The sequence below is a fragment of the Acyrthosiphon pisum genome, chromosome A2 (genome assembly GCF_005508785.2).
Source record: "Acyrthosiphon pisum isolate AL4f chromosome A2, pea_aphid_22Mar2018_4r6ur, whole genome shotgun sequence".
Classification (NCBI taxonomy): domain Eukaryota; kingdom Metazoa; phylum Arthropoda; class Insecta; order Hemiptera; family Aphididae; genus Acyrthosiphon; species Acyrthosiphon pisum.
The window spans coordinates 71,870,634-71,887,910 of record NC_042495.1 but is presented as its reverse complement, the minus strand read 5'-3'; the positions used below and the strand labels follow the sequence as shown (position 1 = coordinate 71,887,910).

The window sequence follows — 17,277 nt, the reverse complement described above, 5'->3', positions numbered from 1 at the left end:
AATTGCGCTTTATACATTTTAGGGTCAATAGACAAATTGCGCTCAAAACATTTTACAATACCTAAGGAAAAGTTATAAGTTAGTTATAATTTTTTTATGCGAGTATTAATACATAATATAATATAAATAAACATTTAACAAGTTACTTTTTGATCTTCAATTATATAAAATGTATGATAATGATAACTTGTTTTCGTCTATCACTCAAATGCATATTTCTGTGATCGAATGTCCGTAATAATAATAACGTTTCATAAAATTCCCGATACCGTTATAAAATGTATTATAACCAGTCACTCTAACCAGTAATCAATTGATCAATAAATACGTTTTTAATTTTCAAGCATTTTAGTGTGTGTATGTTGATGTTGATGGAATTAGATCAAAAAACAATATTTCTAAATCTAAAGATAGCCGCCAGTTGGCAAATTTAAATACAAGCGCAATTGGTATATTTACCTTAACATATAAGAGGCGAAATTGGTACACTGACCCTAAAAGATAAGCTGCACAATTGGTATATTGACCATAGAATACAAATTTTGTTTTGGTGCAATTGCTCCATGCCCACCCGTCTACCTGCGTTATATTGCAGACAAAGTGAAGTGGGTGATAAAATATAGTCTATAGCTTTGTAGTTGCAAAAAGTGTTTATACAGTGTACCTAAAATACTATTGAAGTAATAGTTGATCATCCCAGATTTTTAGGAATATTTAATATGTATATATATTATATTAGTATATTTTGGGTTATTTTATTTTGATTTATTTCATTTTATTTTTACGGACAAATCATTGTAATTTTACCTAGCTTTGTGAAATAACTCACATATGTAACCTGCAACCAAAGGCAACCATTAATAAACAAAAAAAAAGTTTCTGTTTGACCACCTCTTTAAAATATGAATATCAGAAAATTCATTTTTTATTGTACATCTAGATCATTAGAGGAACCACTATTCCAAATATCAAGTTCGTACGTTTTGTATATATACGTTTCGTATGTTGTATATTTAGATTAGATATTGCTTGATAGATAGCGCCACTATTGTATTCATACAACCCCATATTTTCTCTTGTACCTAGGGGTTGAATTTTCAAAAATCATTTCTTAACGGACGCCAACGTCATAATAGCTCTCTGTATGCCAAATCTCTGCCAAATCCGTCCAGTGGTTCTAGCTAAGCGATGATTCATCAGTCAGGGCATCAGTTTATCGATTTTTTCCATGTTTACCCCTTTTAACCACCGTAAGATTGAGTTTTAAAAAATTCTTTCTTAGGGGTTTTTTGCATCATAAAATGAAACTACGGACTAAATTTTATACTCATATTTTCAGTGGTTCCGGCTAGGTAATTATTTTCATTTTTACCACTATGAAACCATTTAAACCCTGCAGGGGTTGAATTTTAAAAAATCCTTTCTTAGTTAGTGTCTACATTTGTAGACTCTACAACACTACTGTCCAGATTTCATAGTCATAGCCTCAGCGGTTCCGACTAGGCGATGATGAATCACTCAGGACAAGTATAAGTACTATATATAGATAGTGTAAAATATGAAATATGTCAATTCCAAAACGGATATTTCAAAACTTTTGCTAACAATTCGATCAATCGGGGCGGAAATACATTTTCGATTTCGTTATGTTAACGCGTCATTTCAACCGGTGGGCGTTGTTGATGGCCAAACTATAAAATTACGTATGGTCGATATAAATAAAATACATGTCACCGTCACGTATGAAAATGTTTGAAATAAGAAATGACTAACGAGGAACGGCGAACAATGATTGATAAAATATGAATCATCGGTAAACATTAATGCCACGACATGTGTTACAGGGTTAAAACCACAAATCACATCGATTGGAAATTTGAATAGGACATCATTTTCACAAATACCACGGTGTAAATAATAACCAAGTAACCGCAAGTAACTTAGTACGCAGTGCGATAATTTTAACACAAATCAGGGAATATTTCTGTTCTACTGGATACCCTTTTTTGTTGCAATATTTTTATTTTAACGTACTATAAGTACTGTATTATAGAGTTGAAAACAATACTGCAAGCTAAAAACAATGGAGTTAGAATTTGGCGATCGGACTTGTTTTGAAGTCCGAGATCCACCCAAGGTGATTTTACATAGCAAGTTGAGGAATGTTTATGATTTGTCTGTGAAATTATTACATAAATTTACCATTATCATTAATAATATAGATTATGTTTTTAAATACTTTAACTTATAAGTATCTTGTACACATGTCTCGTGATTTTTAATAGTGTATTAATTGAATATTATTATAGTTATGACAACAATATTTGTTTTTAATATAATTGTGTTTAATGATAAAAAATACATGTCATACACAATATTATAACAGTCCGAGCGAGCGATTGATTACACCGAGTGTATATGAAATTATAATTTCAATACAAAGTCAGGGCGCCAAATTTTAATTTCACCACCGTTTTCAATATGCTTAAAACAAACAAAAATTGCAAAAAAAAAGGATGTCCAATAAACTATAAAAGTACACAGATCATCTGACGCATAAGAAATTTAATGTATTTTTAAGAATATATTTTAAAAAACTGTGTTATTCAGCTCGTTCAGGTATTATTCATTCGAACAGGCATACAAAATGTAACATACATGTTCTGTTATAATAAGACAATGGCGAAGGGAGTGTGATAAATAATTAAAAAGAAAACTAAAGCTATATTAAATGTTTAAATATTATATTGACCGGATTATTCACTATGTATAGTATAATATGAAGAATAGAGTATACGAAGACCAGGAGGGATCCGAGAGTGAAAGGGAAAAAATATAATAATATAACGTCACGGCGGCAGCGTTTACATTTTTAGGGTGTGGTGGGCGTTCTAAACATAATAATAATAACAACGCGTAGAAACAGGGGTTGAGATATGTAATGTGTATTGTGTGTGTGCGGAACGTTCCTGATCGTAATAATTCTCTCTCACGACGACTACAACACATACTCAGTCTAAATGTACGCAGCACACACACGCACAGGACTACCAACCAACCCGCACTGGAAAGGGGAGAGCGAGTCCGCGAGTCAGACAGCGAGCGAATGCAACGCGGTGCACATTTGAACCGAATTACATCAACAAAAGGGCAGTACCTAGCCGGCAACTATTCCATCATAAACCCATGCTTGGAGACGGAGGAGGGGCATAGGAGGACGTGCCGCCGACGGGCCGGTTCAAGGTCAACGGCTCTAAATTAAACGCGGACGAAAGAAATATAGGATAATCATAATTTTATTATTATTCCCAAGTCAACGTCGAAGAGCGCGCTTCTGCCGACGTAACAACGAAAATATTATTAGTTTTAACGGAAAAAGCGCGCACGTGGTTTATTTATTTGATAATAATTTTCATCTTCATCATCATCAGCGAACCTAGACGACAAGTATTATTGTCCCACACGTAAGTATGGGTGTGGAGACGTTTTGTGCGTGATATCAAAATAGACAAAATGTGCATACGACAATATTCGAAGTGTGCGTAGTGCATATAATATACTACAATATACTGTTTACACGCGCGTCGTCTACGCGACAACACACGCCACACACGATTTTCAAGTTCAAAATCACAGCGCTATTCATGCTCGCGCACGGCCGTTAAAAGACATTGGGCGACTGTGATCCGCTGCGCGCGCACATTGGCGAAAACAAAACGTTTCCACCGTAAAATGATATTATCGTTTTGTAGTAATAAATACGGATATAGTATAGTAGTACGCGCATTTACGAGTTCGAAACACTACGATAAAATATCTGTCCGTCTGTCAGTTCATCTTTATGACGGAAATATAGAAGGGGTAGTTTCAGAGGTCATAGAAACGGGTACCGGTGATGATGATGACAACGATAATAATAATAAAGTCGTCGGGCGTTGTCGTAAAACATTCCCGTCGATAATAATAGTAGTCGGTAGTCACTACTCACTACCGGGGGGATGACACTGACACACGGAATCCCTGCGCGATCGATAGTTGTTTTTCTCCCTCCAATAGCACGTCGCCGCCGTAGCCCCTGGTCCCCGCCACCGAAAACCCAAACGCGCACTACTACAACCATGACAAGCACGAGGCCGTCGTAGTACACGAGCTTTCAGCGTGGGCAATTCTCCGCGACAACCACCTAACGTGAACTAACCACAATATTGTTTTCGATCAACACCAACCAAGTGGTGGATGGAATATCTAAGAATTATGAACTAATTTTCGAGTTTTTTTTCTCCTTTATTAATTCTTTTAAATTCGTTGCCGGCAAAGCGAATCACGTGGTAAGACGGCGATGTTTTTCGCTTAGGACGACATCCGAGTGATGGTGGTGAAGCCGCGGAACACTCCGGGAATGTCGTGTGCGAATGCAATTGGCCATCTGCATGGCACGCCAAGAGAATAAAAATGTTTTGTTTTAAAAAATAACGCGCGCGCCGCAAGCATCATACTTCCGGCGGCAGCTGCTGTAGTCTGAGCATTCAGACGATTTTCCATCCGGTTCTCGCGCGACACACATGACGGTGACGACCGTATAATATAATTGTTTTCCCCTCAAACAGTGGCGGTAAGCGATGAAAAGGTCAAATCCGTCTGCGGCCACGGCGTGTAACACATGTGTGCGAGTTAGTCCCCCTCCACGTCAATGTTTTCATGTGTGCTACGAGCACGCACGCACAAGCATTCTCATTACGCACACGCACGCACATATATACGGCGATTCATTCATGAGGACAAACGATGAGGTGCGTTTTAGAAGGGGTCAGGAACGCTGCCGCCTCCTCCGTTTGGTTACTGGCTGCGGCGCACCGTCACAACAAACGAGCGGGTTCATTGTCGGCCGGTAGTTAGTTACTGCGTAGAAAAAAAGTTAACAGTCACTCGGCCGCATCTCAACAGAAACACACACGACGTCCCGGTCGAAAACCGTAACGGAAATTACGAAAGCCTCGTGCGCGCGTGGAAACAGCCTCGCAGCATAACACTACTATTATAGTAATATATAGAGCTAAATAATAGTGCTATATAGAATGCCGGGAATCTAGAGTGGGGCGAGGAGAAAAACGCGGGAAACGCGGTACCCGAAGTATGTGAATTAGACATCGACTCCTTACCTTGCCAGACACGAGTGTGTCGATTACCACGCGATCACCCATCGTACTCTGCAACTGGTCCTGATGCAAGTTCATCTGCCCATGGAAAATCGAAATACGATATACACGGAACAGACCGATATCATAAACTTTAATAGCAACAGTACGGATAATAATTCAACAATTCAATAGTAAAAACTTTTTTAAAACAAAAAATACAACCAAAAACTGATTGTAGTAAATATACACACGAATCATCGGTAAAAAACACGCGTGTACTGCAGCACACGGCAGTTAAGAGCGCGCGCGCGCGCGCACAGAGAAAGCGAAAAGGCGGCGCGACAAAAAGGCACACACACACACGATCCGCGCGGACGGCACACAATACACTACAACTGCGACGCTATATGGCGGTGGTCGTGTGAACAACGAAGGCCGGCGGCGGCGGAGCGTACCGCCAGAAAGAGAAATGAGAAAGCGACCGACGCACACACACTCGCGGTGGAATGCGCGCACGCTCACGTGAACGAGTACAAAATATAAAAAAAAAACCGTGCGACGCTACTCTGGCTCGTCATACGTGTGCGTGCGTAAGCGGCTACGGGGGAAAAAACCAAACGAAATAAAAATATAAACGGGGACCGGGTCCAGTGGGACCAACGGCCGGGTATCCGGTGCGTCCACAGTGCCGCCAACGTGTGACGGTCGGAGGCGGCGAGCCAGGGCGCGTGCGCAAGAGAATGAGACCGGCAAAATATACGTAACCGAGTACCCAACATCAAAATAAACACCGGTCGCGTATACGGGGCGGGGCCGCCCTTTTCAGCCGGAGGTCAATGATAAACGGCGTGCGTGCGAAAACGCCCGGAAAAATAAGGGCGGCCGTCACCCAACGCGCTTTCTCCGCCGCGGAACGCTTCGGCGGCACGCGTGCGGGGAAATCGATTATTGGCACGCGACGACCGTGAAGAACACACCACGAACGGGATGCGCGCGTCTACGTTCTTTGGAGGGACTCATGAGCCGGTGGTAGGTAGTCCTGTTTTCCCGTCCGGCTCCGCGACAAATCATTCGTGCGCGCCAAAGCTGATACTCTTTCATATTATTACTATCGTCCGTACTCCGTACTACTATGTGTACGACACACACCGCTCGTACGCATATTAGAGACGCACCACTCCCGGGGTTTTTCGATTCATTTTGTATGTTATTTTATTTATATTTTTCAACGTCGTTTCTACACGGTGGTTGTCTGTCATTTTTGTCTGGTCGGTTCTTTTAATCAGAACTACGTTAAAACTAATCACGCACTCGGGGCTTTAGCGTGTATAGAACGTGCGGCGCCTCGTATTGGCAGATGTCCAAAATCGGACGACGACGCATTTTTATTTTGTATTCGTTACGAATCAGAAATTCATTTAACGCCGGCGTGTGTGGCCGATAAACTAGAATTAAAATATTTTTAAAAAAAACCTTATGTCCACAAAATGTTATGGGCATTGGTGTGAATAGGTGGGGGCTTGGGTGGGAGTTAGTCCCCCCACATTTCTGCCAAGTCCCCCCAGTTCAAAAGCCAGTAATAAGTACTGAGCATATATAATTTTTAGAAAAGAGGGGCTTTAGTCCTCCCAGAATAATTTGTCTATTTGTGCCTATAGTTATGGGTATTATATTATAGACACATTGATTGATTGATTCACAGTATGATTAAAGATATCATAGACTAAGTAACCAATATATTAAAAATTGGCAGAATAATAATATTTTGTACGCCATATTGCATACTACATCGTAAAAGGTTTTATGAAATTACACTATTAAAAGTAAACAATACGTTATGGATGAAAACGTTGATAGTTTCCGAATTTTTATTGAAGACAATATCTTCCTAATGTCCATTTTTTTAAATATTTAAAACAGATTTTATTACATAAATGTTAAACATGGTTTTTGAACAGTTGATAAAAGAATATATTATGTGGCGCGGTTCATACGCTTAACTGTGGGAATGCTCAGAGTGTGTCGGCCGGTGTTGCTAGCTTCCGGATGGGTGACCACCAGGGATTTTTAGCTACAAATCCTTGCCACACATACATACGTGTTTCAATCAACCGTTCCTCCCGCTACAAACGAAAAACAGCTAATGGCCATAGTTGCCGGGATTAAGCTCAATAAAAAAAAAAATTATTAATAAGTTAATAATTCAAATTGAATAATTTATTTATTTAAATAATGATTGTAGTATTATATATTATACTTTAGGTAGTTAATTAACCAATCAGTTGACGATGATGCGAACATTACTGATCCGTTTTTTTTTTTACCAAAGAATCTTGAGAGTACGAGAATAATCTCGTGTGAATATTAAGTGTTGAACATAATACTAGTAAAAGTGGGTGTAATAAACACACTTTTTATTATTTTCAAAACATCAATTACCCAATTTAAATTAATACTGATGTATCTTCGTTCATACTTGAAATAAAGGACACATGTTTAAATCACAATAATCCATAGTTTTATTCATCCCCATATTATATCAATGGAAATAAAAAAATAATTTAAATAAATAAAAATACTTATTTCTTTGTTTGAAGAGTGTATGATTGAGTATTGACGACGATTGGAATTTTTTTACTAACAAGAACATAAATATTTACAAGAGCAAAAAATAATAATATCTCCAAAATATTTTGAAACAAACAATACCATGTAGTAATTGATTTAATAGAAATTATGGGGTTTTAAAAATATACATAGGTAACAAAAATACTTTTTAAAACATATCACACGTTCACAAAATATATAGATTTTTATATAGCAACATTTCAACGACAGGTTAAGAAACTTGAGAATGCTGTACCCAGTCGACACTCAAGTACGCAAAATAAATTAGCCTGTAAACAATGCACAGAGTTATTGGAAAGACTAGTCGAGATATTCTTAAATCAAGCTACTCGACTCCAAGAATATATTTAACAATGATGTACATTGAAAAAAAAAAGCATTGAAATCCGGATTCAACAACCAGTTATTGGTTTTAAGATTAATGAATAGGCGCGATTTGTATTTATAAGTATTATTCTTTAGATATTCTGTTTAAATTGACCGTTAAATTTATTTATTTAAACAATATAATAATATATTAGCAATCGCTAAATACCTAAAAATTTCGTTTATTTCGTGTCCATCGTGAAGTCGCCAATTTAAACAATAGTTATTTATAAAAGGAAAAATAAGTTCATTACAGACTCTGCAGAAATTTTATTTCTGTTTAGCTGTTATGCTATGACGTATTGACCTACTTTATTTATATGCCAAATGATGCGAAGACTACTGACACACTGGTCAAACAAAGTTTTTAATTCCCCGAATTCGTTTTTCGCGCCTTCATGGTCAACACCAATCATTCACGACACGTAATAATAGACGTAATAAATGTATAGGTGCTTGTTTTGGTACTCTTATTAGTTGTATAGATTCTTACTAACATATACATAATAATTAATAGTATGTACAGCCGTACAGGTATTAAAACAATTGAAGTTGTTATTGTTAATTGAATAGTTTTAATCGAATTCATTTTAGTAACACCACCATTAAAAACATTTTAACCATAACCCACTGTAATACATTTTACCCTGCATTCAACATTTTTAAAAAATGTGCTAAGATTAAAATATGTGCTTGACATTCAAATTGAATAAAATACAAATATGAATGAGAAAGAATAACGCCGCTTAAAATATTTTTATATGGATTTTGTTTCATTTAAAAAACTATATACAGTAGGTTTAAAATAGGTCTTTTAAGTAATTGAATTTTATTGTTCTAAATCGTAATGTAGCGGACGTTAACTGTGCAAAGGAACAAAGTGGCAATAGTACCAGACAGGAAGTAAGAGTTGATGTGTCTAGCTATTTATAGAATGGCCAGGCACACACTTTGCAGTTCGAATGAGGTACCATATGACCAACACACCCTGATCGTATAACTAAAATATGCTAACAATCACATGTCATGGAAATTATTGCGAATTTAAGTTAAATCTTAGATATGTATTAATCACAAGTGGAAATTTCAAATTTTTTTAATTAGCAAAATTTCTCATCCGACTGCGGGTCTCGGCCATTGGCAACGGGTGAAATTCTGCGATTTTATTTTAGCCCATTATAAAGGTATGGTATATTTGACTGTCTGGCAATAACAGTAGCCAGTTGGCACGAATAGTAGATTTTAAATTTAGACCACGGCTACAAAAGACCCCCATGATTATTCTTCGTGTACAACTACTCGAAATTTCTCAGCTAATGAAAGAAAATGTCTAGAAACTACGTAATTGCATGAACGTGATGCACCACGAGAGCTGAGAGGATACGAAGGGTCGAGAAAAAAAAAAAAGCAATGTTTGTTTTTAACTCGAGGGACGCAAACAGCTGCATCCTCGTGTACGTCTGTTTCCGAGAATAGTAGCAACTAGCAACCCTCGATGAAAAAAAAGCCAGGTGGTTAGGAGGACTCACAGGACGAACCCCCCCACCATCGGTCGCCCCGCCAATTTAATACATTCCAACGGTATACAGAGCGATCCCGATGTAAAGCCGTCGGTTGTGATAATCTGATGTTACCTGATTTCTTCAGCAGACGCGTTGTACATCTGCTTGACGGTTTCACTGGGCATGTTATCACTGTGTTGGTTACCTGCGAGATCGAATATTTCCATAGACTCGTCTTCGCCGGCCCCGTCGCTATTCTGGATCATCAATCTCTCTATGCCGGCTCCGACTGTAACGGAACAAAACGAGCCAAATATAATATCAATAACAATTTCCACAAATGTTTCTTTTTAAAATTTAAACTCAAAAAACAATCGGTTGAGTTCATCAACGACAACTTCGTTTCGAGACTCAAGGGTTACCTAATGAACAATAATTACATTTATAATTTTATTTTCTATCTTTATTATTTTTAACCCCCCGTATACGTGACCACTGATCAGATGTACACAAACATACATCACACCACGGCTTGTGGATAATCAACGCAGCAGCGTTTGGGTGGTCAAACGAGTTAGCCGTGTGGTGATGAGCATGGCGCGCGGTGGAGCCAGACGATGAAGAGAGGCAGCCGGCTAGCCGAGCGACGTCTGCATGGTTCATTGATCGCCGAGGAAGCTATGAGCGCGCGCAATGCAACTACGGCGGCGGCGCTTATACAACGAAGACGCACAACCGCACCACGTGTCATTCACATGGGGCCGCCGCCGCCACCGCCTCGTCCAACCATTGTCGCTAAGGGCGTCGTCGACACTCAACAACGAACCCAAGAAGTTTGGGCCGAACACTGAAGGGGAAAAATAAATCCGAAATATTATCTTCCCACACACAATATTAAACACATATTTTCGGGGACGCATTCCTTTTGGCCAATAATAATAATGAAGTTATCGAGAACACACGCACGTAACACTAACACCCCAAGCGAGGACCAGAAGCACAGCATCTACGTCGGCGGGTAAACAAGGGAAATGAATGCCAAGAATTTGTCCGACGGAAAACCGGTTTCAAATACTGTTAGTATATAAATACAATATTATGGTGTACAAATATACAACGCGGCAGTGGCGGCGATCGTCGATCCGCTGTGTGTCTTGTTTGTGTGTGCGACGTACTTCGAGAATGGAGACCGAATTGGTCCAATCGGGTGGACGCGTTATGCCTACTCGCATGAATCCCGCGATGTAAACAATGCTCATCGCGCGTTATATATACATTTTTTTATGTTTGTATACACACGCTATAATATTATTATGGTCTCAAGCAACTATTTACACTCTGCACGCACAAACATGAATAATATCAAACATTCGTTTTTATTTATTTTTACATTTCCCTGACTCAGAGCAAGTACAAAGTTTGAACTGTTTGAAGACAACACACGCCTTGGATTGAGAATTGAGAAGACGGTTCAACGCAACATCAAATGGGTTACTACATGGCCCTCCCTCAGACTACTCCAATTATTTGTTAAAATAGAAATTTTTAGGAGACGGCATTTTCTTATGTATTAACTTACAACACAGCTAAGAATGCTAAGATACCTGTATGGGTACAGTAAATATTTTTCATCACATAAATAGTTAGTGACTTTAATTTAATTTTTATTTATCTATAAAATAATTTTAGAATAATAATTGGATACTTTCTTTCTAATATAATTATATTATATTATATATTATATTATATTGAAAAACATTATAATGTATTTTGAGGAAAACAACTAAAGAATAAACACCAACAATCAATTATAAGTAATTTATATAAATTAATATAAATATATTTAATAATTGGAAATAAATTAAGAAAATCAAGATACATTGTTTATATCAATATGAGGGTTAACTAATTTACCATAAAAATCGATAATTATATATAAAAAAATACACAATTAATGTATCTAATTCGTATTATGTATTTTTTAGGCATAAATATTTAAATTAAATTTACAACAGGTACATGCAGCAACATTTTTTCTTGATTGTTTAATCTGACCGTCACTATTTTTAACGAGTTTTCAGTTATTCAAAATATAATACTTCATGAAATATTTTTAGTAGTTATTTATGAACAATTTTAAAATTCCTATAAATATGTTTTAAAAACGAAGTGAGAAAGTGAATATTCATCGAGATATTCATACTCAATGAAATCCTTTAAAAGCATATCTTTAAAAGATAAAAAATAATGATAAAAACTTTAAAATATATTTGGAAAAAAATGGCTGGGAAAAGTGAACCGATAAAATGAGTCATTGTATGAGTGTAGTCAGTGGTAAATAATAGGGCTTACTTAGTATGATTCAATTATTCAGAATATTGAACAAAAGATAATTACGTCAAATAATTACTTCGCTTGAACATGGGAATTTAGGAAATGCAGTATGCACTATTAATAAGAATAAAATACGATTCAAAATAATATAAAATATTTTTCCTATATTATATAATTGAACTTTGGTTTGTTGTAAATGTAATAAAACAATAAAACACGTCAAACAAATTATTGTTACATTTACCAATCGGTTATAGATTCATCTACATGATATAATTATTGTCTTTAGATATTACCCAATTCACGGGCCAAATTATTTGCATAGAGGAAAATTCCCAATTTTAACAACTTTTTATAAAAACCTAAATAGATGTAAAATTATAAAATAATCATTTAATTAATGTAGAAAACTAAAGACACACCTATTACTTATAAAGTATGTATTAATATTAGGTACTTATATTTTACTATCCGTCTTATCCATCTATAAAAACTACACTTGATCTAACTAATGAGACACTAATAATAACACAAGCCATTGAAAAATATTACCATTTTTAGAAAAAATAATATGGAAAATAATGAATCAACATTTTTATAAATTACAAGAAATAATATAAACCTGACAAAAAACATGCTAAAAATGACAGCACTTTTTTATTTTATTATACTTAATATTAAGCTTTGATAAAATACAACCCAAGTATTTTTATACTCTCCAAAATTCTTGTATAAATTATATTTTAATATAAGTGATACAAAAATATATACCCTTATAAATGTACGGACAATGTCATAGGCATGCGCAGGGGGTATGCAGGGTAAATTGGTAAATTTTTAAAATTGGCTAAACACAGTGTAAACACTGTAAACAATGGGAAACTAAGGCGATTGGGGGGGGGAATTTCCCTTTTGCCCCCCTCCTCCTGGATCCGCCACTGCTTCTGCATACCCTGAACAAGAGGGCTGTGCGCACGCCTATGGTATGGAGTGAAATTTGAGTTTTAAAAGTATAAAAATTAACAACTGTTGTACTGCTGTTACAGCTTATTCATATTATAACCAACCGAGATGATCATTGTTAGCAGCTAACTTTCATAATGTAATAACTATCACTTAAACAATCATTAAGATGTGTGCCTACAAACATATTACTAAACTTTGTAAATTATACCCGATGGCTGATACCGATTGTTTCTTTAAATAAAAAAATGAAACCAGAGTCGTTAGAAAGTTTATCATTAATTTAAAACACATAATTAAATTAATAATACAAAACCTAAACCCTTAAACCTAGATTTATTAGGTAGGTACTGAACAGTTGTTAGAGGTGGCAATGTGACAGGTAATTAAGTATTAATTTTTATCAGGGTTTTTGTTTATATATTCTAAAATTGTACAAATAATCAAGGTACCAACAATAAAAATATACAATAAAGTAATTAAGTAAAAATTAAAATGTTCTATTAAGTATGTACCTACAATGTTTACGACTCATGTAAAGTATAATATATCTGGGTACTGCTTTCAACTATTCTTATCATTTTTATCTAAGATACTCAAATAGTACTTCTGAATAGGAGTATTTATTTACCAATATAATTAACATAATAATTAGTTGGTTAATTCAAGCAAATTAGTTCTAAAATTAGATGACATAGGTGCCTAAATAGAAAGAAATAGGTAATTTAGAAGAATCTAATTTTTTTAGTTCATAGTTAAGTAATGCTATTCAAATTTAAAATAATCACTACCTAAATCAGAAATATTGAAGTACATTATGATTAATTATAGGTACTATAATAAGATATACCTAAGTACATTTGTTGAGAATTCAAAAATGAACAGAATGTATTGTACACCTACCATCCATTTATGATATTATGTAAACTTAACTTTCATAAAGTAGTTAAATACCACGGTAAAAACATAAGACAGTAAACAAATTTGTTGTTTTTAAATAGTGTACCAATAGATAGACACATATGTATACCTTGATATTCTAACACAAAAACATTTTTAAGTACCAGGTAGGTAATAAGAAATATCAGAACCTTATAAAATGCTCAACATGTCTACTCGCTTGTATTGTAATTTACTGTGACTATTTATGCTAGCGAGGTCTGACTGTTAAACTAATATTATTTATTAATAACTGAACTAATAAAAAAGTAGCAATTTAAAAAAGGTAACTTAGAGTATTTTTAATCAAAATATACCAGTAGCTTTAATTCACAACTATGAAAAGATGACAATTAAATACAAATAAATAGGTACCTAATTTATTAATGTATTTAGAGTCAATTTAGATACACCTACTTAATAAAATGTAATGAACAAAATAATAACTGTAGGTAGGTACGTAAATATCAAATAGAATGTAATTTACGCTTGAGTAGCTTGAATACTTAATTATATGTATGATGCACTTACTATTTGAGCCAAAATGTGAATTAAAATAACCAAAACTGAACTGTCTGTAACGAGGTCTGTAACATACACCTCTAATATGAAATACTTAGGAGTGAAAACATAAGACACGGATATTAAGAGTATGCTACACATGTAGTTGTCATTTGTTGTCTCCGTCTTATACATTTACAACATACCAAATTTTCGTTCACTAGTTAGTGTATTGTTAGTTTTGATATTAGAGTGATTTGACCTAAGTATCATAATTTTTTTAGATAATAACACTATTTGTGCTTAAGCGTTGGCTTTTATTTGATATTTTAATTTTCATGCGAGATGTGAGCATTTTTATTTTTTGATATTTCACATACCCATCCCCATATCTAGCTTGAAAATGAAAGTTTCAAAAAATCGTCAAGGCTTAAGCACAGAAAATGTTCTTACCTAAAAATTTTATGATAGGTCAATTCACTCTAGTATCAAAACTAACAGCACACTAGTCACTAATACACTATTGAAACAGGTGAACGACAATTTGCTATGTCATGCGTGTGTAAGACGGAGTCAACAAATGTATGGGTAGCGTCCTCTTAAGCAAGAACTTAAGCAACGAAATGTTGCAACTGTTCAACAAGTATCATCGGGGTACGCATGGTAAATGGGCAAATCCCGCCGACCAAATAGGCAGCGACGTAACAACAAGAACACGGCATGAGACACCAATTTACCTTGGACAAACGATCCCAGGAACAGCGATCTCTTATTGTTCTCCTGGAAAACCATGGCGGCAGCGTGGTGCATTTTGGGTGAGTGTGTGTGCGCACTGTGAAACGAATCCCGAATCAGATGGCAGGCCGATGTTGCGACCAAACCACCATGGACAGCGCGTCAAAACGTAATAGAGGTAATAATCGCCGTGGTCGTCACAAGTTGAAGCGGTTGCGGACGTGTGTAGGTATAAACGCAGCAAGTACGCGACCACGAACAGAGAAACCGCGACGGAATGATAAATATTTTAAACGATATTAAACAATGGGGCGGAAAAAAGGCATTAAAAAATAGAATAAAAACCAAAATGGAAATACAAAAATTGCGCGTGTTGCAAACGGTGCGTCGCACTATTATAACCGAAAATGTTTTACTACTATCACGACTACGACGATGACGGTATCGATTGTTGTTGGTGGTGGTGGCGATGGCGGGGCATGGAGGAGCGGGCGAAATACGCTGTTACAACTCTCTGTAGGCGGCCTCGAGGGGGGGATTTTTCGCGCGCGTGTAGTGCTTTCGACACACGCGTGACGATGGTCGTCGGGGCTGGCTCGCTCGCTGGTTAAGACGTCTCCTCCTTATGCATCAGCTCCTTCGTCCGTATTCGTTAGCGCCACCACCTCCGTTCTCGCTTCGCTTGTGTCCGTCGAGTGCCGGAGACCGGAGTGCGTATCGGTCGGTCGGCCGGTGCTCCGCGTGATGTGCTGTTTTGCGAAAACAGACTCGGGCGCGCAATGTTACCCAGGTATTCGATCTTCGAATCTCACCTTGTGCGGATGGCTGGTTCGGTCGAATGGAAGCAAAATATCCACTGTAACTGACGGAGTGGAAAAGAGAAAAAAATCTTAGGATATCATAGAATGATAAAATATTTGTTATTAATGAAAAAAAACTGTTGTTTTGTACACGCGATAGTGGCTTACACGCCGCGCGCCATAGCGTAAAACACCGTCAAAACAACGGATCGCAAACAAAGCGGACGCAGGCGGTCAACTGTCGTACGACGAATTACCAAGGATATTGCGTGTGCGCGCGAGCGTCTAGTGTTTTCACTCGTTAACAGATGTCGCTCTTGTTATTATCTAAGCTAGAGAGCCTTGATATATATAATATCTAAGCTATTATATTATGGATGCGCAAACCGATTGCAAAATCGATATATCGATACATCGATTTTCACAACATCGATAATCGATAATATTCCCCTTAAAAACAACGATATATCGATTACCGGTTAATGGTTATGTCGCTCACAGGCCACAGCAGGCTCTCGTTCTGTTTTTCAATATCAATTATCATGAGCCTACACGACTATAATCACTAGAGCCCGGATTTAAATGCATTTCAAAAGTGTCAACTATGCAAGGAAGAACTGGCTAAATATGCAGTTATATGCCATATGTTAATAAATAATAATTAATTTGTCATACATTATAAAATGTGATTTTTTTTTTTAAATAACCACAATTTTACACCAAAGAAAGTAGGTATATGTACTATTATAGATATATTCTATCAGAAACAACAAAATATTTAAATACCTAGTTAAAATTTGAATACTTTAAAAATCAAAATTCAATATTTTATAATCTCCATTTTTTCTTGTTATAGATTGTTTAAAATACAATGTCAGTCGCGTTTCTGCAGTCATAGTGTTCGGTTGTGCTTTCCGCTTACTCTTATCGCAGTTACCGTTATTGTTTTGTATACATCGTTAGTGCGGCTTATTACTAATTATGTCGTCGTCTTCGGGCGGCGACTCTCGTGCGGGTAAATCACCCGCCCCGAACAAAATAAAACCTACGCTGTCTACCAATCGTTCCCCGGATTCCAAATACACTCCCGTCGTATCTAAAAAAAATTCACGTAAGTCGAATTCTATTTTACTTACACCCACGTCTCCCGGACTTCAACATATTATGGAAAACACTCCGGTTCTAAATACGTCGCCTTCGACCTTCAATTATATGGACTCTGCACCCATTGACAACAATCTGCCGATAGACCCGGTCACTAATGACGGTTTACCTATTGATAATGCTAATGACCCTACATCGATTTTAATACCTGAAATAAACTCTACACCTGCAACCGCTTCTATACACTCCACTGTTATTTCACAATGA

The 17,277-nt window shown here is 36.4% G+C and overlaps 1 protein-coding gene across 2 annotated transcripts in view; it reads right to left on the bottom strand.

Moving 5' to 3' along the window:
- LOC100163630 (serine/threonine-protein phosphatase 4 regulatory subunit 1) overlaps positions 1 to 16,382 on the bottom strand; it is a 30,898-nt gene extending 14,516 nt beyond the window's left edge. The window contains exons 1-2 of one of the 2 annotated variants that reach the window (XM_001945695.4): positions 15,109 to 16,382; positions 9,767 to 9,923 (exon numbers count right to left, since the gene is read on the bottom strand). In XM_001945695.4, the coding sequence (XP_001945730.1) occupies positions 9,767 to 9,923; positions 15,109 to 15,181 (230 nt within the window). In that variant the 5' untranslated portion in view covers positions 15,182 to 16,382. Of the gene's footprint in view, positions 1 to 5,159; positions 5,649 to 9,766; positions 9,924 to 15,108 lie in introns of those variants that run through there. The other variant, XM_008182124.3, reaches the window with a different exon arrangement.
- Between the last annotated feature and the right edge of the window lie 895 nt (positions 16,383 to 17,277).